Here is a 26,094-nt window from a genome sequence, read left to right as displayed (position 1 = left end):
CGGGCGGGTCAGTCTGGCTTCCGGCGGTGAGGGCGGTGCTTCCGGGGCGGGCCTCCGGGCCGAGGGAGGAGCGTCTGATTGTTGGCGCCGCGGGCCGGGAGGGCGGGCGGCACCAGTGGGCGCGGGCTCCGAGGGGCAGGTGAGGCGCGGGCCAGGGTAGGTGGTACTGGGCCGGAAACGGTGGGGATGGATGGCGTCCAGGTCTCCGGAATCAGTCCTGGCGCAGCTGTGCGGCCCCGAACAAGCGGCTTCTTTCTCTGAACCTCAGTTTTCCTGCTCTGTAGAATGGGGGACAGATCCGACTACAGCTTTCTCCTTGTGGGTTGGAGTGAGAAGTCAGCTTGTGCATGTCGGTGCCCCTCGCTCAGCGCCTGGCACAGCGCTCACTCGTTCTTGTACTATTATTGTTAGTATTGATGATGATGTTTGCGCTTGGCGTGGATGATTTGGGTGTGGGAGCATGAAAGATTGTTGGACTTGGAAGCCCACAGATTGTAGTTCAAGTCCCAGTTCCACTTTGCGGCAGCGTGCCTGTGCCTTCGCCTCTCCGAACCACACTTTCCTTTTCTATACAACGAGGGCTAATAGTTCCAGTATCATAGCGTCGTTTTGAGGATGCTGATGAAATGTAGGTGTATAGCTGGTAGCACGGGGCCTGGTACAGCATTGAGTAGGAGCTCCGTAGATTGGGACTGTCATAATGATTATGAGAGTCATTGGTGTAGCTGGGACTTCCAAGGAGGTAGAGAGAGGGAGGAAGCTCAAAGACAGTAATAGGAAAAACTTGGAAACTGGTGCCAGGGAAATTGACATCCTGCCACTTACTATTTGGCCAATTTTTCCAAATCCCATACTGTTAGACTTTTTCTTTAAAACCACTGATGCATCTTCCCCCAGTCAGCTAATTTGAGAAGGAAAAATTGTGTTTGCTCTCCTGATGAAAACTGGCCTGGCTAGCCATGAGAAGGAACACTTAGCCTGAAATAGAGTGGAAGAACAGTCTATTAAATTGTAGCTAGAAACTGAAAGAGATTTGAAAGGGAATAACTTGTACTATGTAACTGCATATTGTCAGATCCCAGGAACCCCGTCAAGTTATTTTATACTCTGTTACCAGCTCACACTTTGCATATGACTTACACAGGCCAGTGACTGTCCTACGTTTTCCCTAGCTTCCTGAATTTATTTTATTTAATGCACACATACATAACATTTATCACCTGTGAGCATTGTTTTAGGGCTTGGCATTTATGAACTCAATCCCTCTAACCACTTTTAGATATTCCTATCCTTTTTTTAATTGGGAAATATTGGGGTAAAGTGTGTTTCTCCAGGGTCCATCAGCTCCAAGTAGTTGTCCTTCAATCTAGTTGTGGAGGGCGCAGCTCATCTCCAAGTCCAGTCACTGTTTTCAATCTTAGTTGCAGGAGGCGCAGCCCACCATCCCATGTGGGAGTTGAACTGGCAACCTTGTTAAGAGCTCGCTCTCTAACCAACTGAGCCATCCGGCCGCCCCTGCGGCAGCTCAGCGGCAGCTCACCGTCTTCAATCTAGTTGTGGAGGGCGCAGCTCACTGGCCCATGTGGGAATCGAACTGACAACCCTGTTGTTCAGAGCTCGCGCTCTAACTGAGTCATCTGGCCGCCCTGATATTCCTGTCATTCTTATTTTATAATTGAGGGAAGTGAAACCCAGAAAGATTGAGCCACTTGTCCCAGAGTCAGGGTTAGAAGTGGTAAAATTGGGATTTGGATGCAAGCCTTCTAAAAGCATCTAGTATGTTGTAATTATTTGAGTTTTGGGAGTGGTCATTTCTCCATTATTATTAATGTTATAATTTTCACTGTTCAGAGTCAGCGCTCGAGATGGGCTTTTAATGGTGGAGAAAGGAAACAGAGTCCAGCAGGAAATTCTGCAGCTGTAGGAGAATACCAGTACTTAAAGCTCTGGTAAGCATTAACTGAAACCTTGCAAAGACCGACCATAGTTCCTGGCTCGTAGTAATTCCTCAAACCATCATTAACCATAGCCATGGTACTGACTTGAGTTCAAGTTCTGGCCCTGTATTTACTTGCTGTGTGACCTTGGACCTGCCACTCTCATCTGTGACATGGGGATCCCTTTTACTTTCTTCCCCTGTGGTTGTGAGCAGTCACAGAGATGTGTATATACTCAGTGCCTGGCATGTGGATATTCAATAGGAGCTGCTGCTCAGGCACGGGAATCAGGGAGAAATTGTTTCTGAATCCTGATAAAGTCACTTGCTAGATGTGGCATTTGGCAAATGACTGCACCTCAATGCGTTGGTTTTTTCATCAATTAAAATATGGCTAATAATAGTCCTCACTCGTGAGGTGGTTGTGAGACATCAGCATGATGCCTGGCTTTGGTCCTGGTGCACAGTCAGTGCCTAACACGTGTGATACCTGACTTACTGAAGCCTCTCCATGCCCTGCTCTTTGAGTGAAGCCAGTTATGTTTTCTTTGTCCAGCAGTAAGATCCAGGAGGGAAAGTGGGTCCTAGGGAGACAAATACAGGGCGGAATGATGTCTGTGGTCATGTTCATCAATAAGAGATGCAGCGGAAGCCAGTGAAGGGCAGGATGAATCCTAGCCAGGGGCAGAGGAGAGAGCCTCACGTGTGGGGTCTTAGGGAAAGCTTCACAAAGCAGGTGGCAGCTAAGCAGAGTGAAGGAGGGCTTGCCGGGAGGAGATGAGCATTGCAGACAGAGGTGACATTCCTTGTGAAAACTAGGAGGCCGGCAAAGCCCCTGGGTGTTAGAGGGAAGGCTGAGGTAGGAGGCCGGGGAGATGAGACTCACCCACACTTGTAGAGTACTTGATGTGTACCAGACACTGTCTCAGGTGCTTTGTAAAGAGAAACTCATCTAGCTCTCACAGCACTTCTCTAAGGTAAGTAAGGTTTGTACCCTCCCACTTTACAGATGGGGACACCGAAGTCTGTTTGGTGCAGTAACTTGCCAAGGCCACCCAGCTAGTAAGTTGATAAAGCCAAATTTGAACCCTGCTGTCTAGTTCCAGAGTCCTTACTTTTGTACGGTCTCTGTTATACCATCAAAATGGGGGTGGGGGAGGGTCGGGGAGGAACAGATTGTGTATGCTGGATAGAGGGCCTTCTCCACCCCGTGAAGGAGGCAGAGGGGGGATGAGGGCGAAGGATCAGAATTGGGAGTTGGGGCGGGTCGCAGGGAGCAGAATGAAGGAAGAGGGCAGAGGAGACGGCAGGGTCAGAGAAAAGGGGGAAGGCTAAGTGGGAAGTTTGGGCCAGGGTCATGTGGGACAGGTGGTCCTGGAGTCAGATAGCATTGAATCATCAGGAGAGAAAGTTACTTCCTTTAGTTGCCTTTCAGTGCTGCTATTAATGTCCTGGAGAAAGTCTCTGTTGGTGCTAATAGGTCTTCAACACCTTTCTAGCACCTACTAATCTTATCTAAGTGAAAATTGATTTTCCATCTTCTCTGAGGCCCCTCCTGACTTGGGGCCCCACCTCTCTGCCCTCGCCTCCTCTCCCTCTTCTCGCTCACTCCACTACAGCCACACTAGCTCCTCACTGTCCCTCAAACATGCCAGATGGGCTCCTGGCTCGGGGCACTGGACTTGCTGTACCTTCTGGAACACTCTTCCTCTGTAAAACCACAAGGCTCACTCCTTCTCCTCCTCCTTTTCCAGATCTCTAAATGTCACTGTAGAGAGGTCTTTCCTGATCACCCGATTCAGAATTGCACCTCCTTCCTTCCCAGGCCTTCCCTGTTTTCTCCATGACACTAAGGCTTTCTGACAGACTATATCGTTAACTGTCCTACTTGTTTACTCTCTATCTCCCTCTCCCCCTGGCCTCATCTGCATGCCAAACTCCATGTTTCTGTTCACCGCAGTATCCCTAACTCGTAGAACAGTGCCACACACATAATGTCGTGCCTGGTGCCATGCGGAGTCTCTGGTCCCACTCCCCACATAAGAACGCAGGATATGGTGAGGCCAAAAAGGAACACCCACGGAGCCATAGTTCATACCACTGTGGTCTCATTGGTGGCTGGGTTGGAGACACAGGAGGCAGAAGCCACACGATCCACAATCCACACTCCGCCCCCTGCTAGCTTAGCCATGGCAGTTATATCGGTGGCTAATGGCTAACCAGTAACAGCTGATGGCCAACTAGTCACAGCTGACGGCCATCTACTACCCGAGCCAGCACCTTTCCACGTGAGGCCGAGAGCCTGCAAACTGCTCTCTGGGGCTCTGTCCCGATACATAGAAAGTGCTTAGTAAACAGTTTTTGAATGGATGAATGAATGGGTGTTTATGGTTAAAGTCTTGGGCAAGGGGTCTTTTTTCTGTCCTTCTCTTATTCAAGCAAGACGCTTTTGAGGTGTATGAGAATGGAGCTATGGACATTTGTTGTCCCTGGGCCTTGTCCCAGGCAGAAGTGATAGTTGTGACAGCTCTGTTCCAGGCTGACTTTCTGCCAGCTGCTCCAGTCTATTCCTGGGCTCTGAGCCCCCAGGCCAGGAACTCTCCTCTGGCAGGCAGACAGGCAGTGAGAGAGGGACGTACACTCACTGCCGGCAGTGACTCAGGGGCCCTCTCCCCTTGTTCTTCTTTCCAGGCTCCAGGGAGCAGCATCAGGGCCAGGGCGACAATGGTCTCAGTGACTATGGGTGAGTGTGGTCTTTTCTCCGGGGCCCCCTCCCCCACTGCCCTTTTTGAGCTATGACCTTGGTTGGGGGAGACGGGCTGGGGGAGGGAGAGCCAGGTCACAGGCAGGAACAGCTGTACTCAGGGACATGGAGGCGGAGGCGGGTCCGGGGCCTGCTCAAAGCCTACCTGCCTCCTCGCTGTATCTTGGCCTCCTGGCACCCTAGTCTAGCTGCAAAGAACTTGGGTTATGAAGTCAAGCAGATTTGCCACATGGCCTCTCAGAGCCTCAGTTTTCTTACCTGTAAAATGGAGATACTAATACTCCCTACATCCTGGGATGTTGTAAGGATGAAGGAGGTTATTGCATGTAAAATCTTCGTCATAGTTCTCAACACGTGTTAGCTATATTTTTATTCTCATGAGCCTTATCACCATATTCTCTTTAAGTTCTGTATTTTGGGATTGTCAAAGCACAGAGTTTAGCTGGTAGCTTTAAAAATTTGGGGCATTTGTTGTATATATAGAAGAGTACATAGAACATTTGGTCATAAGACCGATTAAAAAGCAAATATCTGAGTGCATCTTTTATGATTCCATTTATATAAAGCACAGAAACAGGCAAAACCAATCCATGCTGTTAGAAGGTGGTGGTTGCCCTTTTGAGGCAGGGAGAAGTGATTACATAGGGAATATGAGGGGGGGCTTCTGAGATTTGGAAATGTTTTTTTTCTTTATCTAGGTGCTGGTTCCATGAGTGTGTTGGTTTGTGAAAATCTATCCATTTATGTGCCCCTTTTTGTGTGCATTTTATAGTTCAATGGAAAGACTTTAAAAAACAAACCCCCTCTAACCATCCAGGTCAAGAAATAAAATATTGCCAGCCCCCCAGAGGGTCCTACCCCAATCACAACCCCTTCCCTTCTCCAGATGGAATAAACCACTATCTTATCTTTGTGATAAATCTCTCCTTACCTTTCTCTGTAGTTGTACCACCAATGAAAACATTCCTATTCCGTAGGCTTTAATCTTGAACTTATATGCACAAAATCATGCTGTGTGTGCTTTTGTGTCTGGCTTCTTTTGCTGAATGTAATATCAGAGAGTCATTTGTGTTGCTGTGAGTAGCTGCGGTTCTTTGCTTTTCATTGCTGTGTAGTATTTCACCACTTGAATGACCACCATTTGTTTATCGATGCTGCTGTCGGTAGATACTGCAGTGTTTCTGGGTGGGGACCACTACAGACCAGCAGCTGTGAATATTCTACTGCTTGTCTCTCAGTGTGTTCAGCAAGCCCGTTGATTCCAAGACTCATATTGTTGCCCATCTTATTTCTGAAATGGGGGTATATCTTACAGCTGGTGGCTTATGGTCGTTTGATGGATAGTACATTTTCCTTCTTAGTAGTACGGTAAGTCCTCACTTAACTTCCTGCGTAGGTTCTGTGACTTTAAGCAAAATGGTATGTAATGAAACCAGTTTTACCATAGGCTAGTTGATAGAAACAAGAGTTAAGTTCCTACGGCATCTCATCAATATTGTAAGGAAACAACGTTATTCGAGGATGTGCAATGTATGAAATGATGGTGTGGCCCGGATGTGGGGACTTCGGCAGTTCCTTGACTTTGCTTCAGGTAGCTAGCTACTCACAACCCACATGGCACTCTTTTCCCCCTTAATAGCTTACTTGAGACACATTTCAGACAATCACCTGTTTAAAATGTACAGTTCAATGGTTTCTATATTCTGTATTTACAGAGTTGTGTAACCATGATCACAATCCATTTCAAAACATTTTTCATCTTCCCCCCAAAAATCCATACTGATTAGCAGTCATTCTTTTCGCCCCAGCCCCTGGCAACCACTAATCTACTTTCTGTCTCTATAGGTCTCTGTAGACTTACCTGTTCTGGACATTTCATATAAATGGAATCATTATGTGGTGCTTTTTGGTACTTAGATAAAGGTACCCACTTTTGGCTGATGGAAGCCAGGGCTCCATGGCTTATAGCAAGTGGCTAGTGCCTGTATAAAGTAGAAGAAGCCCCCCTTTCCTCTGGGCTGGTGTGGAAGTCCTGATGGCATGAGCTTACCTGCCTCAATCTGGGGAGATGGGCCTGTGGCCAGGTGGGCAGAGGCCTCCTTGGAAGAGGTGTGGCCCCTCGGCCTGCGCCCGAGCCCTGCACTGCCACCTGTGCAACAGCTGGCCCAGAGCGTGTCTCTTCCTGCTCTGAGCCTCCGTTGTCTTATAAGCAAGCAATTTAGCATTGTAATACCAAATTTCTTCTATTCTAAAATAGCATGGATTGTTGGATGTGGCGTTATGTACCATGAGAAAAAAAAACAAAGCTTGCCAGTTAAAGTGTGGCACACCATCAATTGTGAGGTAGATCCTAGTTTCAGAGAGATTAAAATGTGAAAAAGAGTTCTACTTGAAATTAGTGATCTTATCTACTGTGTTTCCCTGAAAACAAGACCTAGCCGGACAATCAGCTCTAATGTGTCTTTTGGAGCAAAAATTAATTTTACTATAATACCAGGTCTAATATGATATAATGTAATCTAATATAACGTAATGTAATGTAATATATAAGACTGGGTCTTATATTAATTTTTGCTCCAAAAGATGCATTAGAGCTAATTGTCTGGCTAGGTCTTATTTTCGGAGAAACGGTGACACCTGGCCTGACAGGTCAGGGTCAGTTTGAAGGTCACACCCAAGAGGACAAGTAAGAAGTTTGAAAACACTAAAGCTACGTGGGTGGGGTTTGCCTGGTCTTGGCCTTGGCTCCATGTGGAGTGGTGGCAAAATGATGATAATAATGAGTGCAATGGCTTGAGGACGTCCTCGGGGCCCGGCGTCATTTTAAAGTCCTTTATGCACAGTGACCCGAGGATGTTGGCGCTGTTATCTCTAGAATGTCAGCTCCAGGAGGGAAGGGACTTTGTCTTGTGCCCTGTGGTATCCCCAGTGCCCTAGGACAGGACCTGGCCTGTTCCAAGTGCTTAGGAAGTACTTGCTGAATACATTACCCCAAATTTACAGATGAGGAAACTGAAGTAGCGAGCGTTAACTTGCTCAGAGTCCCTCAGCCAGGAAATGGCAGAGCCAGGATTTGAAGCTTATGCTTTTATCTCCATACCTCACTGTGAGGGAGGGCTGCTCCTGTGGCGAGGCAGGGGCTTGCTGACACCCACGGGCCATCTCTGTGACCCTTCTTTCCATCCACCTGTGGATCCTATCACACTCTGGGGCTGGGTCTTCTGATGGGGACTGGGGCAGAAAACCCAGAATCCTGGGTCCCCCAGATCAGTCATTGGCCAAGTGTGGGGGGTGATCGCTATGGGTCACGCTCCAGGGCAGGGCAGAGCTGTAAGGAGAAGGGCCGTGCGGGAGCATATAGGCTGGGGAACTCTGCTGCTTGTTAGCAATGGCTGGAGCTGAGCTGCCCATCCTCTCCCTGCCTCAGTTTCCCCATTGACAAAGTGGGGGAGTCAATGCTACTTAACCCACCCACAGTGTTGTCAGGAGGGCTTAGTTCCATGGTACGTGTGAAGCACTCAGCCCAGGGCCTGGCATTTGATAAGCATTTAATTTGTGGGAGCCGCTGCTATTGTGGTTTTGCTGCGGCTGTTCTCTAAAGAGAATAATGTGAATAATGAGCCCTGTCGACAATCCCCGCCCCCAGCCACTTCCGAGTGGATCCAGTTCTTTAAGGAAGCCGGCATTCCTCCGGGACCTGCTGTCAATTACGCCGTGATGTTTGTGGATAATAGGTAAGGATGCGAGGGGACAGAGCCGAACTTGGGGAGGAGAGAAGTTGGGGGAGATAGGGAGCTGGCTGGCCCACCCAGCCTGGCTCACTGCTGACCCTCCCGTGTAGGATCCAGAAAAGTATGCTGCTGGATCTCAACAAGGAAATCATGAATGAGCTGGGCGTGACTGTGGTGGGTGACATCATCGCCATTCTCAAGCATGCCAAGGTGGTGCACCGCCAGGTGAGTGCTCTGCTCCACCCCTCTGTCCCTGGGTTTAGGGCGGGGTAGAGGGACAGTGGCAGAGCCAACAGGAGGCTTGGAAGCAAACCTGAGTTCCAAGGCTGTTTCCACCGTTTGCTGTGTGACTTTGGGCACATTGCCTAACCTCTCTGGGCCTTACTTTTTCCATCTGTAGAATGCACATAGAAAACCCCATTTTGTAGAGTAGTGTTAAGTTACATAAAGCCCTAGCACAGTGTAAACAGTAGGGCTTCAGTAAAGGTTGTCTGTAATTATTATTGTTACTACTTTTCATCTTACTAGTGATAATTATCACTAGAAGGACAGGACCTTCTATGTGGGATCCAGTTGGAGACTTGGCCAGCAACATGGTTGTCCATGATTGTTCCCCCAGCTTACAGTGACCTCAGACTAGTGATTTTACCTCCCTGAGTCTCTGAAACAGGCTTTTCACACACCCTCGCTGCATAGGGTAGCTGTGGGCATGTACAGATAGTGTATGTGGGACTGAGTGCCAGGCCTGGAGTAAGTGCTTGTGAAGTTATAACAGCTGACACTTAACCAGGTGCTTGCCATGGCCTGCCAGGCCGTGTTTCCAACCTTTATACATATGAACTCATTTACTCTTCCCTCCACTTGACCGAGAAGGAAACTTGTTCCGGAATAGCATTCTCAAACACTCCACTTTACCACATGGTGGCTGCTGGTGTTATTCTCGTCACTTCTGGTAGCTTCCTCCATTTCAGAGACGGCCTTCATATGTCCATCATCTAGGACAAGACCCCACAGTGAGGGCTTTCTCAAGCCAGGGACATGATCTGAGTTATAACAGAGATGATCACTGAACAAAACTGTTTTTTTCTTTAAACTTTTAAATTTGGGAATGATTTTCGATTTCTAGAAAAATTCCAACAACAGCACAGAAAGTCTTTCTGTGTCCTTCTCTCAGCTTCCTATAATGTGAACATCTTACACAGCCATGGTACGTTTGTCAAAACGTAGAAAACATTAGTATGCTATCATTAACTAAACTACAGACTATTTGGATTTCAGCCGTTTTTCCACTGATGTCCTTTTTCTGTTCCAGGATGCCCCACTGCACTGACTTATGTCTCCGTAGTCTCTTGGTTTGTGACAGTTTCATAGTCTTCCAGGTTTTTAATGACCTTGGCAGGTTTTTTTTCAAGTTACAGCTAATAAGCTTTATTAAAGTCTTAATATTTTGCTACTATATTTAGTTCAGGTTTATATTTTTTAAATTTATTTTTCAATTACGGTTGACATACAATATTATATTATTAATAGTGTCAGGTGTACAACATAGTGATTAGACATGACCTTGACAGTTTTGAAGAGTACCAGTCAGGTGTTTTGTAGAAGGTCCTTCAGTTTGGGTTTGTCTAATGCTTTCTCATGGTTAGCAGTGAAATGTTTTGAAATATTTTCCCTAGTGGCTCTGATACGCTTAGTTTTGCTTTGGTTTCTGGGTCCCCTACTCCCTCAGCTCATACCCCTGTCTCCGTGGTAACCCCAGACACCTATTTTTTTTACAGGACATGTGCAAAGCTGCCACTGAGTCGGTGCCCTGCAGCCCCAGCCCCCTCCCAGGCGACGTTCGCCGAGGTACCTCTAGCGGTGAGTCCCATCTGGTCAGGTCTCCCCGTTCCTTCATTCTCACACTCGTCCTGCAGTGAAGGGGACACCTGGAGTCTGTAGAGGTGGCAGCAAAGCCCTCAGAGGTCCTCTTCTCTTAGGGAAAAATACACTGGGTGACGGACTGGTGGTAGTTCTGTTGTATAAAGTCACTGCGAATGCTCAGTTAGTGGATACTGAACCCTTGCGCCTGGGGAAATACCGGGGTCGGTAGGTTCCTGTGAGCCTTTGGTCACATTTTCGTCAGCTGATCAATACAGAACGTGCTTTTACGAGGTGTGATCAAACAATACACTGAATGTTTAAACGAAAAAAAAATTCATACAGTAAAAAACATATTGCCATTAATCCCCCTCAGAATGCCCCCCCTCGCTTCGGAACACATTTATCCCATCGTTTTTGCCACTTTGTGAAGCAGTTCTGGAAATCGTCTTCTGTGAGTGTCTTTATAGCACTGTCGTGGCTGCCTCGATGTTCTGAACCGATTCAAAACGTTTACCTTTCATGGTCATTTTGACTTTGGGGAAGAGCCAGAAGTCGCACGGTGCCAGATCCAGTGAATAAGGTTGATGAGGACACACCATAATGATTTTGTTTTTTTCCCCCATAATGTTTTTATTTGACAGAAATTACCGTACCACGAGTGAGGTGTGACACAGAACATTGTCATGATGGAGGATGATTTACAACACACTTTCAAACACACCTTCTCTCAACCTTGGCTCGCACCCAACTGACTGCACCGAACAAGTTGAAACTTGTCACACACTGTCACTAAGGTTTGACACATCGCTTCCTGTATTGAAGATCCCTACCTTTCCATTGAATGGCACTTAGCAGCAGCATTCACTGTGTTTTGTGATCACCAAGGCTCCGTGTCACACATTGCTGCTGGTACAGTAATTTCTGTCAGATAAAAACAATCTGGTGTGCCTTCATCCACCTTATTCACCGGATCTGGCACCATGTGACTTCTTCTGGCTCTTTATCAAAGTCAAAATGAACATGAAAGGTAAACGTCGTGAATTGATTCAGGACTTCGCGACAGCCACGAAGGAGGACTTCCAGAACTCTTTCAGAAAGTGGCCAGGACAATGGGATAAGTGTGTTCAAAGTGAAGAGGAGCATTTTGAGGGGGGTTAATGGCAATGGGTCTTACTGTAATACATATTTTTTTAATTTAAACATTCACTGTATTTTTTTATCACACCTCATATGTGTGTTAGTGTTTAAAGACACCTTATTTAATATATTTGTTGGTTCATTAACATTGAACTTATGGCCAGTCACACTGTAATTCATTCCTGAATGAAGCTAATCTAACACATGTATTTTTTTCCATAAGGCACATACATCACTGCCTTTTTACACTTAGCCGCACTAGACAACACTTTAGCACTATGTTTACAGGCCGTTTTAAATAGCAAAGCCACTAACAAAAAGAACAAAATGTGAAAAATGTGCCACTAAATAGACCAGGAGAAGGACACTTGTTTATTGTATGAAAGCTAAAATGAGAAAGTAGAATGTTACCTTTTTTGACTTCAGTTGGGAGCGTGTGTGTTTGGAGACTCAAGTTTTTCACCATTCTGCGCGTGTCTGTGAATGACTGCAGAAGCACTACAAGTATTGATTTTGGGGTTACAAATAAATTTTAGGGAATAGGCAAATTGGCAAATATAGAATCTGTGAATGGTAAGAATGAGCTGTTTTTATACTTTTGTTTTTTCAGCAATATGATACCTTTAAAAAAATAAACTTAAAAAATTTAACATGCATATTAGTTAGCCTTTGCTGCTTACCAAGCCACCCCCAAACTGGTTTAAAACACAGACTTTCACTTCTCATGGTTTATGACTTGGCTGGTCAATTATGCTCTGGGCCAGCTCAGCTGATCACAGTGGTCACCTGACAGCTCCGTGGAGGCCGGGTGATCTGGGATGACCTCACTCACTCACGTGTCTGATGGTTGGCTTGATACCATCCGGGACAGCAGGGGTGACTTGGCCATATGTCTCTCATTTCCCAGCAGGCTAGCCTACGTGGTTGCAGGGTTCCCAAAAGCGGCATAAGAGGACGCAGGCCCCATTTCACAAATCATTTCTTAAGCTTCTGCTTGTATAACATTTGCTCTTGTCCCATTGGCCAAAGCCAATCACATGGCTCAGCTCAGAGTCAGTATGGGCAGGTCATACCCAAAGGCATGGATGAAGGGAAGCTGAACAAATTGGGGTCCCACAACTTACGTACAGAAAAGTACCTTCAGATCATACAGGTACAACAGAATGACTTTTCACAAATGGGACACCCCTGTAGATAGCAGCATTCAAATCCAGAAACAGAAACATGACCAGCGTCACCACCCTCTCAGGGGTCCCCACTACCCTGATTTCTAACAGCATAGGTTAGTTTTCCCAGTCTTTCAAGCCAATATAAATGGACTTGTACCATTCTGAGTGTCTTAAGTAGTTTAAGATAAATTTTAAAAATTAAAAACACTAGTGGAGAAAATAGGCAAGTCAGAAGAGAAGGGGAAACAGGCAAAGAAGGAAAAGGGGACAGAGTGCTCCAAAACAACATTCCTGGCACTTTATAATATCGAACGTGTGTGTGTCAATGTTGGGGGAAAAGAAAAGAACAGTTCTTTTTATTCTGACGTCCTGCCTGCCACTCAAATTCAATAGAGCAGAGACAGAGTTGTTTTCCTTCCACCCAAATGGTGTTTACCTGTCATGATAAAACATAGTATCCCTGATCCCTTTTAAGCAAGACCTTTCCCTCTGTGGCCACTGCAAGGAGCCTGTCACCTACTCACCTTTTACAGAACATCCTGGTCACACTGCCCTTGGCCCGGCAGCGTTTTGGGAACAGAGGGCCTCCTGGTGCAGATTCTAGCAATCAGACCTCATAAAGCCGCCCCTCTGAACATCTGAAGAAATGTCTTGGGAAAATGGTGGAAAGGGATGCACCAAATTATTAACAGGGGAGTGAGCGGGCTGAACACTGACCCTTTCTTTCTGGGAGGGGCAGTCATGAAGTCTGATTGGGAAGGGCCGATTCCCGGACTTCTAGGTGGCAAGAATGCTCCGGTTCCTGATCTGGGTACCAGGTTTGTGGGACCTTTTGTGAAGTGGTCTGTGTAGGCTCGATGTATTTTCCTGTGTGCTGTAGTTATTAAAAAACCCAACAAAACCAACCTAGCAATATGTCATTATAATACAGTGTTGAGGGTCATTATGGGGGAGTTTAGAGGGCTTCAGGACAGCACGTAGCAGGAAAAGAGGAGACTTTTTTGGGGGTGGGTAGGACAAAATACCAAAATTGGAAAGCCACTGATGGTGGGGAGTTGTTACTGGGACTATCAAGCCAGCAGGGGCAGCATGAAGATTGTCCCCTCCTTCACTGCGGGGCTTCCCCAAAAGCTCCCTAAAGCTAGCAGCAGCTGTGCCCTGAGACAGGGCTGTCTCCTTCCCATGCTGAGGTTAGCCCTCCCGCCAGTGCCCTGTAGCTCCTGCCTCGTACCGTGGGACATCCCTCCTCTCTCCACAGAAGATGGGCCCCACCCCCACAGGGAGGTCACTGCTTTTCTTGGCCCAGCCCATCTGGAGCCAGACCCACATTGCCCAGGGCCCTGATTGGGTGACCCCCTCCCTGAGTCCCAGTCCCCTTGTCTATAAAGTTGGTTGGCAGTAAGCCTGTCTGGTAGGGATGCTGGGAGCTTTGGTAACAGTGTTCATCTTATTTTTGGTTTAGATAATATTCATCTTTTTGGTGGGTGTTTATGGAGGACTTGTGGAATGCCAGAAGCGTTGTGGGGATACAGCAGTTAACAGACAGTGTCTCCTCATGGAGCTTGCATGCTTGCGGGAGAGTCCACCAGGAAATAAATAAGTGTAATTTAATGTCAAGCAGTAATAAGGGCTATGAAGAAAAAGAAAATGTAGGGTAAGGGGTAAAGGTTGATCGGGTGGTTAGGAAGCTTCTCAGTGCAGAGGCGGAGCAAGTCTGTTGGTTCGTGGGGAACTGCATGCCAGGCCGAGCGAACAGCACACACCCTTGCTGGGCAAGGAAGAGCCAGAGACCAGCTTGGCTGAAGTGGAGGGATGAGGTCATTGCAGGGTGGGTAACTGGTGGGTGAAGTGTGGTAGGAACCAGCCTGGTCTAGGGCAGGAAAGACCCCCAAAGCAGGGGAGGGTGGGCTAGTTCCTGGAAGTCAGGACCACCCCACCACCAGCATCCCTGCATGAGGACAGTACAGCCACACGGTGACTCTGGCTGCCCCTTCTTCATTCAGTCCCAAGACTGGCCTTCTCCATCCTGGCCTCCTTCCCAGGGCCCACTCAACTGGACTCTCCCTTTTGCTCCCGGCAGCCGCCTCCCGAATGATCACCAACAGCCTAAACCGCGACTCTCCACCTAGCACTCCCCCCAGGCGGCCGGACACCAGCACCTCCAAGATATCCATCACCGTGTCCAACAAGATGGCAGCCAAGAGTGCCAAGGCCACTGGTGAGGGGCCTTGGGCAGGTGGTGGGAGGAGCTAGAGGTGAATGTGGGTTGGCAGACTGTATTTGGGGGTCATGTTCCAGACATTGCAAGTGCTTTGAAGGCCACCAGTATCCATAGTGTTTGGACTTGGTCAAGTCACTGCACCTGTGGGCCTCACTTTTTGTGTCTGTAGAATGGGGCTGGTGGTGCCCTACCCAGAGGACGGTCATTTAAATAGACGTGCATTAAATGAGATGGTGCATTTAAATATGGGTACCCTGGTTCTCAGTCAGCGGTTGGTTCAGTCTTTTTTTTTTTTTTAACCCTCCCCCAGTTCAAGCTGTTGTTTCTCAGTCTAGTTGTGTAGGACACAGCTCCCTGGCCCATGCTGGTATTAGGAGCCTTGCGCTGCCCCCGGCTGAGGCAGTCGTTTGTTGGTCGGCTGCTCACAGCAGCTCCCACCAGCCATTCACGCCAACCTCCAGCTGCTCACGGCAGCCCAGCTCCAAGGAGAGTTGTTGTTCGCAATCTTAGCTGTAGAGGGCGCAGCTCACTGACCCATGTGGGAATCAAACCAGCTACCTCAGCACTAGGAGCGCGGCACTCCCCATCTTAGCCACTGGGCCAGGCCGGCCTGGTTCAGTCTTTTTAATTTTATTATGGTAAGAATGCTTAATGCAAGATTACCTTCTTAACAAAGTTTTAAATGTACACTGCAGTGTTGTTGACTATAGGTGGTTAAGTCTTTTTTAATAGATGGTCACTGAGCCCGGCCCTGTGCTTGATGCCAGGGGTCAAAGGTAAAGAAGCTACCGTTTTCTCACAGCGGCCAGAGGGATCCTTCAGAACTCTCAATCTGATTCTTTCAGTCCTTTGTCTAGAACTCTCCAGGGCTTCCCGTTGTTCTAGTAATAAAATCCAGTCCTCCTGGACTCATCTCATATGCCTCTCCCCTTTGCTCGCTGCTGGGGTCCCCTCCAGGCTCCTGCCCTTTGTGGGGCCTTTGTCCTGATGTTCCCTTCTTCCAGAGCATTCTTCCTCCACAGACTCCCATGGTTGACTCTGCTCCTTTTCCAGGTCTCAGCTTGAGAGCTGGGGACAGGACTCGGGTCTGTGGGCTTCCAGGCCCTCTCTCTACCCACCGTGCTCTCCTGCCTTTCTTCGGCCCATCCCCCATCACAGTGATCTTGGCACAAGTGGAAACTAAAGCCCCGTGAGGGGGCTTCATTATCTGACACCCAGCCCCATCGCACCCTGTCCACCTCCAGTGCGTGTGCTCCCGTTTTGCCATGTGTGTTTGGAAGTGCCTCACCTCTTTCTTGTCTTTTGATTTGTGTGCCGTGAGCAAGAAAGCTACAATTAATTTCTAAAGTATTGAAAAGGTGGTGAGCCTGGGAGACTGGCACTCATCCCTCGACACATTTGAGGGGATTCTCATTTAGAAAAATGGAGGTACACTTTACTTAGGCACAAATAGTACTGTGTTTCCCCGAAAATAAGACCTAGCTGGACAATCAGCTCTAATGCATCTTTTGGAGCAAAAATTAATGTAAGACACGGTCTTATATAAGACCTGTTATTGTATTATATCATATATCATATACTGTGTCATAGTATATTATATAATACCCAGTATTATATATTATGTTATGTTATATTTATTATTATATTATTCGGTCTTATAGTAAAATAAGACCGGGTCTTAATTAATTTTTGCTCCAAAAGATGCATTAGAGCTGACTGTCCAGCTAGGTCTTATTTTGGGGGAAACACGGTATACAGCTTGATTAGTTTTTGAAAAGTGAACACACCTGTGAAACTACTACCTAGATGGAACTCTAGAACTTTTCCACCCACCCATTGTCTGCAGGAAGTCTGGTTGGGCTGGGAGGTAAGCCTGCTTGGGGCAGAGACTGAGCCTCAAAGAGCCTGGGAGGCCCTCCGCCGCCTGGGAGTTCTGAGTGCCTTTTGCATTCCATCTTGTTCAGGCCTCTGAGTTTCTCAGTGGTTCAGAGTGAGTGGTGATGGGGGTGTTGGAAAGAGGAGGGACTCCAGTCATGTGGAGGCATGGAGATAAAAGGCACACATGAGCCCTTTGCAGGGTGTCCAGTCCCTATCCCAGGAGAACATTCCATCCCAAAAGGTGCTTATCCCCATCCCCTCCCCCTGCAGCCCTGGCCCGCCGGGAGGAGGAGAGCTTGGCTATTCCCACCAAGCGACGCCGGGTCACTGCCGAGATGGAGGGGAAATACATCATCAATATGCCGAAGGGCACCACCCCGCGGACCCGCAAGATCCTGGAGCAGCAGCAGGCGGCGAAAGGTACTGGCCTGAGGGGAGCATGCTTTGGTCAGACACTGTTTCCCTGTGGCTGCATTGTGCAAGGTTGGCCACATCCCACTGGCATTGGGCGAGAAACAGGCTCTAATGGGATCCAGGGCGCCTTGGATGGAGGAGACCGTGACGGTGGCCGTAGAAGAGGGGGGCAGGTCACCATCTCTGCCCTCTTGTCCTGCAGCTAGTGCTGCAGGCCTCCTCAGTCCCTCAGCTGGTGCTCTTCCCTGTGGGGGCAGGAGTGTGGACTCAGTGATGGCCTGCCTGTAAAGTGTGCGGTCGTACCCATCTGAGGGCAGGTGCCCAGAAACGTGGCAGCTGTCAGTGTGCGCCAGAGGGGTCTGGTGAGGTTCAGTCCATTGCTGGGGTTTGGGTCTGGTAGTGCAGAGATGGTGCTCCGTAGAATATTAGAATGTTGTGTATGTTCTCATGGAAAAACATATAGATAATGTGGAAACACGTACAGGAAAACCACTTTCCCCTCCCTCTCGTATGCCACGCCTGTTGTTAATCTTTCCAGACCAGCATCCTTGCACTTACATGCATCAGCACGTATGTCTGCACATATGTAGGCGTTGTTTTTTTTTAAACATACAGCGTCGTCCTGTAGGTGTAGTTCTATAACTGTCTTACTGAGATCTTTTCACATTAGTGCATGTACAGCTGCAGTTGGCCCTCTGTACCCGCGGGTTTCGCATCTGTGGTTTCAGCCAACTGTGGAGTGAAATATTCCGGGGGGAAAAACATCCCAGGAAGTTTCAAAATAAAACTGGAATTTGCCATGCTGCCCAGTCCTGTGCTGACCTGAACCCACGTGAATGAGGTGGCGTGTGAGCGAACCTGCCGTAGCTGCTATGCAAACACAGGTTACATGCAAATGCGCCACCATTTCTTATAAGGGATTTTGAGTATCGTGCATTGTGGTATCCATGGGGGGTCCTGGAACCAATCCCCCTCAGATGCCAAGGGACAACTGTACTTCATTCTTGTTAATGGTTCTTGTATATTTCCATAGTATTGATCATAATTTAGTAAGCATTCTGTTGGGGGCTATTTAGGTTGTTATTTCGGGAGAGGACTCATTATCATTCATCAAATTATCTCAGAAACCCATGACCCCTTAAAAAGAGTGATAGGCGTGAGTAGGGATTAAGAAGTCTTCTGCACACATACTTTGTGAACTTGTACTAAGGTGCAAGGAACGTGTGGTCGATTTCAGTTGTTCACGCATTTGACCCTAGCCACAGGTGTGTGTTAAGGTCAGTGTTAGCCAATGCGAAGATACCAAACCTAACTGGGCCTAGTCTATGTCTGCTTGTACCAGTGCCACCTGCGGTCTGGGCTGGCCATGTAGTCCCCTCCCTCATCTGACTGTGCTCAGCCAGGCCTGGGCCCACACAGGCTACTCTGTCGGTGCTGGCTGATGGTCTCTCTTTCCTTCCAGGTCTCCCCAGGACGTCCGTGTTTGACCGCCTCGGCGCCGAGACCAAGGCAGACACGACAACGGGGAATAAAGTGAGTCGGAAATGGAGGAGCCACTCGGAGCTTTCACATTCTTGTCTTCCCTGGGTGTTGTTCCTGATACTTTCCACATCTCCCTCCTCGCATGACCTGGGGCCATTTCGTCCACCTTTCCAGCCTCAGTTCCCTTCTTTGCACTGGTGGCTTCCCTGTCTGTCTGCTGTCCCAACCTCTGATTGCCAGGCTGACTCCTGGATGCCCCCTTGTGCCCCTCCCACCACCATGTCCCAAACTGGCCTCAGCCTCTTCCCCCAAAGCGACTCCTCTCCTGGGCCTCATCTCAGGGACCCCCCCCCCCCACTGTCCCATTCCAGGCAGTCACCAGTCCAATGGCGTCATCTGTCTCGCCTGCTGTCACATCTCCCGGTCTGGACAGGGCGATGGTCTCCTAACTGGTCCCTGTGCAGCTGCTGTGAACCCTTTCAGCCCCTCTCCAATAGCAGCAATGTGTGCCGCCCACAGGACGGGCCACCTGTCTCCCCCTGGAAGCCCTTCAGAGGCTTGTCACCATGCTCAGGCCGAAGCCCACTCTTCTTGCCTTGGCCTGCAGTCCCACAGGCCCCAGGCATGGCATGTGGTGAGCAGCACACAGCCAGGCCCGCTGCCCAGCGTGAATCTGGCTCTGCCACCACCTGGCTGCGTGGTCTTGCCCGTGTCACATAAGCCCTTCGTACCCAGTTTCCTCATCTGTGGAAAACCTGTCTCATAGGGTGGTCGTGAGGATTAAGTGTGATATTCCTGCCCGGTGCTGGGGGTGTCTCGTACGTGTTAAGCACCCTTTAAGCCTCACCTCTGATTAAGTATGGGGGAGCTCCCCGCCTGTTTCCTACCTCTCAGTCCCTCACCCACTAGGCCTTACCTGCTCTGGTCTCTTCTTACTTCCTAGAATCTTATCATGAGCATGATGATAACACTCAGGGTCATGTGGCTTCAAGATGCAGCCACGTCAAGAGCTTGGCACATAGTGAGTCCTCCAATGACTTATTCCTGCCTTGGAGACTGAGCCCGTGCTCTTTTCTCTGCTGATTTCTGCCCTGAGGGCCTGGCTTACACGGTGTGCCTCAGAAAGCCTCCCTGTTCTCTGCTTTCCAGCACTCCCCTCTGCACAGAACGGAGCACTGTCATAATTAGAGAATTACTTAGAGAATTATTTCCGATGCCAGGCCTGTCTTCCCCGCTGGACTGTGAGCCCCCTGAGGGCAGGGCCAGGCCTGTCTTGGTCCCCGCCGTGTCCCCGGCACCACCCACACAGGGCCAGGTACCAGAGTTGGGACTCAGAAAATATCTGCTGCGTGAATGACCAAATCTGTCTTTTCTCTCCTATTCACCTGTAGACCTTAGCCAATGGTCTTTCTCTGCGTGACACACCCTTTCTCCTCCCCTCCTTGTTAGACCCACTTCCGGTTAATTCTCAGATCTCATCTCAGATGTCCCTTCTCCAGGGAGCCTTGCCTGAACTCCAATCAAGGTCAGGAGCCTCCTCTGGGCTCCCCCCAGCTTCCTGGACTTCCTGTTGCGGCTCTCACTACTATCCAGGGTGTCACCGATGGGTGTTTCTCCCAACTGTGAGCTCCATGAGGCCAGGCAATGAGGCAGCTCTCCATGAATACATGTTGAGTGACTAAATGACTCACTTGTCCTGTCTCTGACCTTCACAGCCTACAGGAGTCTTCAGCCGCCTGGGGGCCACCCCAGAGATGGACGAGGATCTGGCTTGGGACAGCGACAATGACAGCAGCAGCTCTGTCCTACAGTATGCCGGGGTTCTGAAGAAGCTAGGCCGGGGCCCAGCCAAGGCCAGTCCCCAGCCGGCGCTGACTGTCAAAGCCAAAGCCACAAGCTCGGCGACGACAGCCGACACCCCGGTGCTGCGGCGCCTGGCCCTTTCCTCCCGTCCGGGGCTCGAGAGGAAGCCAGAGTCTCTGTCCAAAGTCAGCATCATCCAGAGACTGGGCAAGGCTGCCCTTGTGCCTGAGGCCCAGGACAGCCAGGTTACGAGCACCAAGAGTAAGTCCTCGGCTGACGTCAAGGTCACCATTAAGAGGACTCTGGGGCCCCGGGGGAGCAGCTCCAGCGAGGGCCTTGGTGCCCAGATGGACCATGCGGGCACTGTGAGTGTGTTTAAAAGACTGGGCCGCAGGACATGCTAGCCCCCAGGCGGGGCACAGGCCCGTCTCCAGGCTCCTGGCTCCATAGAGTCTTCAGCGAGTGCACGCCCACCCCTCTGGATGGCACTGCTGCTCTCCCTCAGGCATTCAGGCCCAGCCGGAGCTTCGGGGATTCTCCCCGTTTTTCTGAGTCTGAGACGGCCATTGTAGCCTGGCCTTGCCGTTCTGGGACTTTCACTTCTCTCATGTCCTCTGTTCTGTCCTCTCCGACTGTGGCCTTGGCAGAGCCCACTTTTCTATCTCTCCCAAGTGCCGAGTGCCCTTCTCCTCTCCTACATCCCCCTCCTCCCTCTTAGCAGCATCTGCTGCCTCGTACCCCAGCTCCTCGGCCTCCTGATCCCCAAGAGTGGCTGTCACCTGGAGGGGCTCCCTTATCCCCGACCTTGCCCACTGCCCTCCCTTCGCTCCTTGGCATCCCCTCCCACCCAACTGCTTTAACTTCTCTGCCTCTCCCTCTCATCACTCTGTTCATTTCTCTTCTGTTTTCTGTCCCTGTGGCAAGGCCCGATGGTCCGCTGCATCCTGCCTGACCCTCCTGCACCACCGGCCTCCCCGCGGCCGCCTCGTCGACAGTGGCGTCGAGCCTGTAGAGACACTTAGCTGCCCTCGCTCCCAGGCTGCAGGGACCTTCCCAGACCCTGGGCTGCAACGGGGCACCTCCGTCTTCCTGCCCTGGGCATCTTTTTATTTGAAAGGCCGTTCCGGGTGGCGGGCAGGGGCACTGGGAAGGGAGGCCAGTGCTGAGAGAGAAGAAAACAGCTATTTTAATATATTTTTGTGACTTTCAAATTGTTTCCCTCCCCTCCTTCAAGGTGAGTCACAGGATTGTTTTTCACACAAAGCACAATGTGGGGAGGGAGGGGTGATGAAAGGTTGGGCTCTGCCTCTGAAGGTCAAGCTCCCTGCACACACGTGGGCCATGTCTCTGCTCCAGGTCCCGAGCCCAAGGGAGTGCTAGTCACAGTCACCATTCAGTGGGGCCTCCCCCGCCCCTCAGCAAATTGCTGCATTTGTGTTACTGCCTTCCGCCTCCACAGATGTCACCTGTTTCTGTCACTCTCCCTGTTGGCGGCTTTCCAAATTGCAGGCTCCATTTGGAGGCAGTGGGTTCCTGTGGGTTTGCTTTTCACTTACTTGTTGCCCAGCCTCTACTCTGTGCCAGGCCTGTTCTGGGAGCTGGGGACCCCTCTGTGAGCGAGGCAGACAAGCCCCTGCCCACATGGCTCTAGCCAGGGAGATGGGCAGGCAGTGAGCAAAAGTGACCAGAGCTTCTTTAGATATTGGGGGTAAGAAGGCCTCTCGGAGGAGGTGGCAGGTAGGCTGAAATGGGAATGAGAAGCCTACGTGAATTTCAGGAGGAGCGCTCTCAGGCAAAGGAAACAGCTGGGCAAAGGCCTGAGGTACAACAAGAAACGCAGAGGTGGCCAGTTTGTGGCTGACCAGCCAGCGAGGGGCCTGTCCTCCAGCACATGTGGGGTGGGTGGGCCAGAAGCAAGTGACCCAGGCTGAAGAATTTGGACATCATCCTCAGCATTGAGGAGTGTGGGAGGGCTTAATGGAAGGCGAGTAATGATCTGAGTTGCCTTTTCTGAAGATGGCTGTGGCCCTGTGAGGGGGATACATTGTTGGGAGGGCACGGGTGGAGCAGGGAGGCAGCTACGTAAGAAGCCCAGGTGAGAAAGGAGGGTTGGCTCTGGGGAGAAGTGGGTGGCCTGGGGTTCAGTGGAGCTACAGGACGTTCCATGGATTGGAAGTTGGGGTGAGGGGAGGATAGGAAGCATGGATCACACCTAGACGGGAGACGAGCATCTAGAACGGGGGTGTCCAAACTGCGGCCCATGGGCCAACTGCGGTCTGCAATCCATTGTTAATTGGCCCGCAGCAAATTCCAAAAATATATTTAGTTTACTTAAATAAACCAGGTGAGGCAATACGTACGTACTTTACCTCGAGCAAGTGGCCCGGCTGTTTGTGTATTTTACCGCATATGGCCCTTGGTAAAAAACGTTGAAAAAAGTTTGGACACCCCTGCTCTAGAGGAAGGAATGTGCTGTTTGTGGAGCCTGGGAGGCCAGGGAGGGGGGGAGTGTGGAGGGGGAGGGCACTGGGCTTTCCCCATGTTGGCTGAGGTGTGAGCAGGCTGCTGAGGCTGGGGGGGAGGGCAGGAGCGTGAGGGGGGGGGTGCTCAGGGTGCTGCTGTGTTCAAAGCCAAAGGCTGGCGTTACCAGCCAGAAAGGAGCAGAGAGGAGAGGACACAGGAGGGAGTTTGGGGCTCTTTTTCCATTCATAGAGCAGGTCTGATGAGATTACCAAGGAGCGGTGGGGGGTTTGGAGGAGAGCTAAGTGTAGGTGAAGATGACATTAGACCTCATTCATTTTTATTTTTATTGTGGTAAAATATACATAATGTAAAATTTACCATTTTAACCAGTTTTAAGTGTACTGTTCAGTGGCATTAAGCACATTTATATTGTATATAATCACCACTGCCATCCTTCTCCAGAACTGCTTTCGTCTTCCCAAACTGATAATTTATTTTTAGTTTTTCCATAATGTCATAATGGGAGGCCCCTGTGTCAGGCAGTGGCCCAAGCACTGAGCCTGGGTGTGAAGGTTTCAGTACGAGCAACAGTGGTAGAGAGAGCAGCCAGAGACCCCAGTCCTGGGAGGGCCCCGGCTAGACCCTGGCGGGACAGCCTTGGGTTGGACCTAGGAAGGACAGCAAATGATGACAATGTCACGAAGACTCCAGAGGCTGTGCTTTCATGTCTGAGCCACAAGGAGGAGCTCAATGCAAACGCACTTTCCTTACTGCTTTTTAACTCTAATAATTTCTTCAGGTTCCCCTCCATGGATAATTTTAGCAACTGCTAGAGTTAATTGGAAGCATTCAATTACTAAATTTAAGAGCACAGGGTAATTTCTTGATGTGCAATAGGAACTACAATGATATAAACACAGGTATGGCGCACTTAGGCTGAAGGGCTTACCTGTGTGACTCGTCCCTATTGCTCTTTACAGAGGCTCAAAGGGGAGTAAACTGCTGAAGACTCCCCTAGGCGGCAAGTGACAGGACTGAGGTGGGTGTGAGGGAGCTGACCGGGACCCTGACCCCTTAACCCCTACCCTGTGCTACCTTGATTGCAGATTTGAAACGGTCCATTTGGAAATGGGGGGGGGGTGGTTTTGGATTTTCTAGAGTTACCTATATTCCCCACCCCATCAACTTGCCCTCCGAAGCATTGGCAGCTCTGGGTGCCTCAGCGCCTTGAGAGTCAAGCCCCATCTTGCCACTAAGCTGGACTCCTCCTCCGCTGCAGCCATTCGAGCCCCAGTATGCCACCCATTTCATTTGGTGACTGCTCCAAATCAACCCTAATAGCTGTGACCTGCAGAGGTGCATTACTTTTAATCTGGTTCTCGTAAACATTTTTGAGCATAAGTAATACACGTTTCAAAATGCAAAAGATACAAAAGGATCTGTAGTGAAAAGTTTCTTCCTGAGTCTCCTTGTCCCCCAGTTCCCTCCTCGTAGGCCACCAGTGTTACCAGTGTCTTGAGTAATCCTTACAGAGGTGTGTGTATGTGTGTGTGTTGGTATCCTCATGTGCGCACACGCAGAAAACATAGTACACACATACAACACATATTAATAGCTTAATTTGTTTAGTCCTTTTGGTAGGGAATTCAAGTTGCTTCCAGTGTCTTCTATTACAAGCAATGCTACAGTGGATAACCTTGTTCAGGGGTGAATTTGGAAAGTTCCAATGATAATCAGTTAAAATACTAATATTGGGTCAATAGCTAATCTGAATTAGGCTCTCCCCTAAGACTATTGGCATTCTTCAGATGGTTTATTTACACATTTATAACCCCATTCCACAAAGGAATTAAGAGCAGTTGGACTTGTCTAATTGGAGAGTGCTGGAGGAAGCGAGTCAGGGGCTGCTAAGAGCTAACATTAACCACCCCCTCTGTGCCAGGAAGTACTAAATCCGTGCTTTGCTGAGTTGATGGACTTGTTGAATCCTCAGGGTCAGGGTATCCCCAGGAAAGTCAGGGATTTCCTATTCTCATCGCATAAACAGATGTGGAAATGGAGGGGAAGTGAGCCCAGGGCTCATGCTAAATCACAGAGACAGATGTGAGCCAGTCCCGGTGGATGATTCTGTTTGGATGTGGTCTTAGGATGAGGTCACCTCCGGACACGTCACCTCCACTGATAGCTCCACCAGTGAATGCAAAGCAAGATGGGAACTTGCAGTGCCTGTGGCAGTAGCCAGGACCCAGGCCAGCCCCACCACCACTTCCTCCAGTGCCTGAACCCGGTGCCGAGAGATGGGCCAGGAGTTAGGCTACAGTGATAGTGACTCCTCTTTTCCCTCCTTTGGGATCTGAGCTGGCTTTGATGAACGCTGCTCCTATAGCCCTGCCTTTGATGGGCTGACATTTATATACACTGAATTTGACCTGCTTGAACTGCAAACCAAGCCTTCGCAAACTTCAAACAGGAACAGTTTATTTTTTAGAACAGTTTTAGATTTACAGAGATTGAGAAGTGTGCTTAGTACAGGGTTCCCATCTACCCTATATTCAGTTTTCCCTATTAAGAGTCTACATTAGTGTGATAGCATTTGTTACAATTAATGAACCAATAAGGATACATTAAAGTCCGTAGTTGTTCAGATTTCCTTAGTTTTAACATCTTTTTCTGTCCCGGGATACCGTATTACGTTTATGTTGTCAAATATGTTGACAAATAAGGAGTTGTCATGTCTCCTTAGGTTCCTCCTGGCTGTGGCAGCTTCTCAGACTTGATTTTGGTGACTTTGACAGTTTTGAAGAATACTTGTCAGGTATATTATGGGATGTCCCTCAATCTGGATTTATCTGGTGTTTTTCTCTCTTGATTAGACTGGGGTTGTGTGTTGTTCAGAAAAAGAGCTCAGAGATAAAGTGCCATTTTGTTAAATATCTAGGGTACATATTGCCAACATGATTTATGACTGTTTATGTTAACCTTGATCACCTACTATTTGTCAGGTTTCTCCACCGTAAAGTTGTTCTTCTTTTTCTTTCCATACTGGGCTCTTTGAAACGAAATCACTCTGAGCGGCCTACACGCAAGGAATCTGGGGCTCATGCTCTAACTCCTTAAGGGCAAAGTACCAACATAAATGATTTGGAATTCTTCTGCGAGGGAGATTGGTCCCTTCTATTTATTTATTTATTTATTTATTTATTTATTTATTTATTTATTTATTTATTATTTTT

At 49.1% G+C, this 26,094-nt stretch overlaps 1 protein-coding gene across 7 annotated transcripts; it reads left to right on the top strand.

Moving 5' to 3' along the window:
* The first annotated feature begins 56 nt into the window (after nt 1-56).
* Nucleotides 57-25,711, top strand: LOC308489517 (uncharacterized protein C19orf47). 7 transcript variants are annotated; one of them, XM_081030765.1, is made up of 12 exons: nt 65-139; nt 1,852-1,949; nt 2,946-2,998; nt 4,628-4,679; nt 8,347-8,434; nt 8,542-8,656; nt 10,210-10,291; nt 14,681-14,818; nt 16,970-17,119; nt 18,576-18,646; nt 20,311-20,659; nt 21,323-21,624. In XM_081030765.1, the coding sequence occupies exons 4-12, from the start codon at nt 4,661-4,663 to the stop codon at nt 21,418-21,420; spliced, it is 1,110 nt and encodes a 369-aa protein (XP_080886891.1). In that variant the 5' UTR covers nt 65-139; nt 1,852-1,949; nt 2,946-2,998; nt 4,628-4,660; the 3' UTR covers nt 21,421-21,624. The 7 variants fall into 7 exon arrangements, with proteins under 7 accessions (XP_080886892.1, XP_080886890.1, XP_080886886.1 ...); XM_081030766.1 differs by lacking the exons at nt 2,946-2,998; nt 20,311-20,659 and adding an exon at nt 25,605-25,711 and having other exon boundaries at nt 57-139; nt 21,323-21,632; XM_081030764.1 differs by lacking the exon at nt 2,946-2,998 and having other exon boundaries at nt 57-139; nt 21,323-21,632.
* Nucleotides 25,712-26,094: the final 383 nt, after the last annotated feature.

The sequence above is a fragment of the Rhinolophus hipposideros genome, assembly GCF_964194185.1.
Source record: "Rhinolophus hipposideros genome assembly, chromosome: 21".
Taxonomy (NCBI): domain Eukaryota; kingdom Metazoa; phylum Chordata; class Mammalia; order Chiroptera; family Rhinolophidae; genus Rhinolophus; species Rhinolophus hipposideros.
Note: the sequence above shows the minus strand (reverse complement) of the source record. Positions and strands in the feature narration are given on the sequence as shown.

Excerpts from the sequence above, each read along its gene's own strand:
- LOC308489517 (XM_081030763.1), top strand. The coding sequence starts at position 4,310 with ATGAATGGGTGTTTATGGTTAAAGTCTTGGGCAAGGGGTCTTTTTTCT. Across the intron at positions 14,819-16,969 it reads CAAGAGTGCCAAGGCCACTG|CCCTGGCCCGCCGGGAGGAG; the intron begins GTGAGGGGCCTT and ends CTCCCCCTGCAG. Across the intron at positions 17,120-18,575 it reads GCAGCAGCAGGCGGCGAAAG|GTCTCCCCAGGACGTCCGTG; the intron begins GTACTGGCCTGA and ends CTTTCCTTCCAG.